This window comes from Triticum aestivum, unplaced genomic scaffold (assembly GCF_018294505.1).
Source record: "Triticum aestivum cultivar Chinese Spring unplaced genomic scaffold, IWGSC CS RefSeq v2.1 scaffold130113, whole genome shotgun sequence".
In the NCBI taxonomy this organism is placed as follows: domain Eukaryota; kingdom Viridiplantae; phylum Streptophyta; class Magnoliopsida; order Poales; family Poaceae; genus Triticum; species Triticum aestivum.
In genome coordinates this window covers 1-1,273 of record NW_025253699.1, presented here as the reverse complement: position 1 = coordinate 1,273, position 1,273 = coordinate 1, and the positions used below count along the sequence as shown (strand labels likewise).

At 49.9% G+C, this 1,273-nt stretch overlaps 1 protein-coding gene across 1 annotated transcript; it reads left to right on the top strand.

The window, feature by feature from the left end:
* Positions 1 to 272: 272 nt before the first annotated feature.
* On the top strand, positions 273 to 1,227 carry LOC123177489 (mucin-7; the record flags this gene model as incomplete). Its single annotated transcript, XM_044591206.1, is given in 1 exon segment — positions 273 to 1,227. A coding segment is annotated over 1 exon segment (499 nt), but the record flags the coding sequence as incomplete, so codon positions are not given.
* Positions 1,228 to 1,273: the final 46 nt, after the last annotated feature.

Here is a 1,273-nt window from a genome sequence, read left to right as displayed (position 1 = left end):
AGATGATCTATTCCCAATGCTCTGAGCCCCCCTTCTCATACTCTGTTCAGGTATCGATCGTTTGTACATTCACATGAAACTTCCTATTGTACCTTCATACTTTGCTCTTGATGTTTTCTGAACTTTCGACTCGAGAGATACTTCTGCCACATTCCCTTAATTGTTCACGAGATGATTAACCCTATAAAGATTAGTCCTCCTGAAGTTACCCATCACTTCCCCACTTAAATCTCGGGACGAGATTTCTTGTAGTGGAGGAGATTTGTAACGCCCCGAGAATCATGCACAGTAATCTCCCACTAATCATGCCATGTCATCATGATTACCTTGCTAGTTGCCACTTGTTCAAAACATCAAGTCCAAAATTCAAATTTATCAAACATACAAACTGAAATGTTCAAAGTGTGGCAAATATTCCAGAACTAATTATGGTGGTGACCCCACATTTTTGTAAAGTATTAAAATGCCCTTTTGTGAATATAAAGTGGGTTTAACAATTAATTAAATGCCTTTTCTAATTTATAAAATATTGAACTATTTTATTTGAGCCAAACTTTTTCTGCCATCTAAGGACATTGTCTAGTATTTATATGACATGATTCACATTTTACAAAAATTGTTTGGTGGGTCAACTAAATGCAAAACAGGAGCTCAAAAACAAACAGCCACGAAATTGAAAAACAAAGGTAAAAAAAAAGCAAAAGGAAACAGCCCACCCCCTTGTCCCCATGGGCCTTAGCCCACCCAGCCGGCCCAACATCTCAGCCAGCCCACCTACCCCATCGGTCGCCTTCGCCTACTGTTCTCCTGGCGCGACCGCTACAGGGACACGTCCCTGTCGGACCAGCTCGCCGGCGCCGCCCCGAGGGGATAAGGGCGCCGTCCCCTCGACGCCTCGAGCCCTCCCGTCCACTCACCGCTCCCCACTTGCGCCCCCTCGCTCTCTCTCTTGCCCACGCACTCGTCACCTCCTCCAGATCCATCGCCGAGCACGGTCGTTGCCGCTCGCCTCACTCTGCCATGGCCAGCAGGCACATCTCGCCTCGCCGTTGCGTCCACAAAGACCGCCGTCGTCCGCTGCGTCTACTACGGAGACGAAACGAGCCGGAACCCCTTCCATCGTTGAGCCGGCCCTCTGCTTCCACCTCCGGCCACCGAAGGCCGCCGCCGTCGTTCTGCTGCACCGAGCCTCCCCCGAGCCCGCTCATGCACATCTGCAGGTCCGCGGTGAGCAACAACGTCGATCCCCCTTCTTCCCTGTCGTTTACCGTGC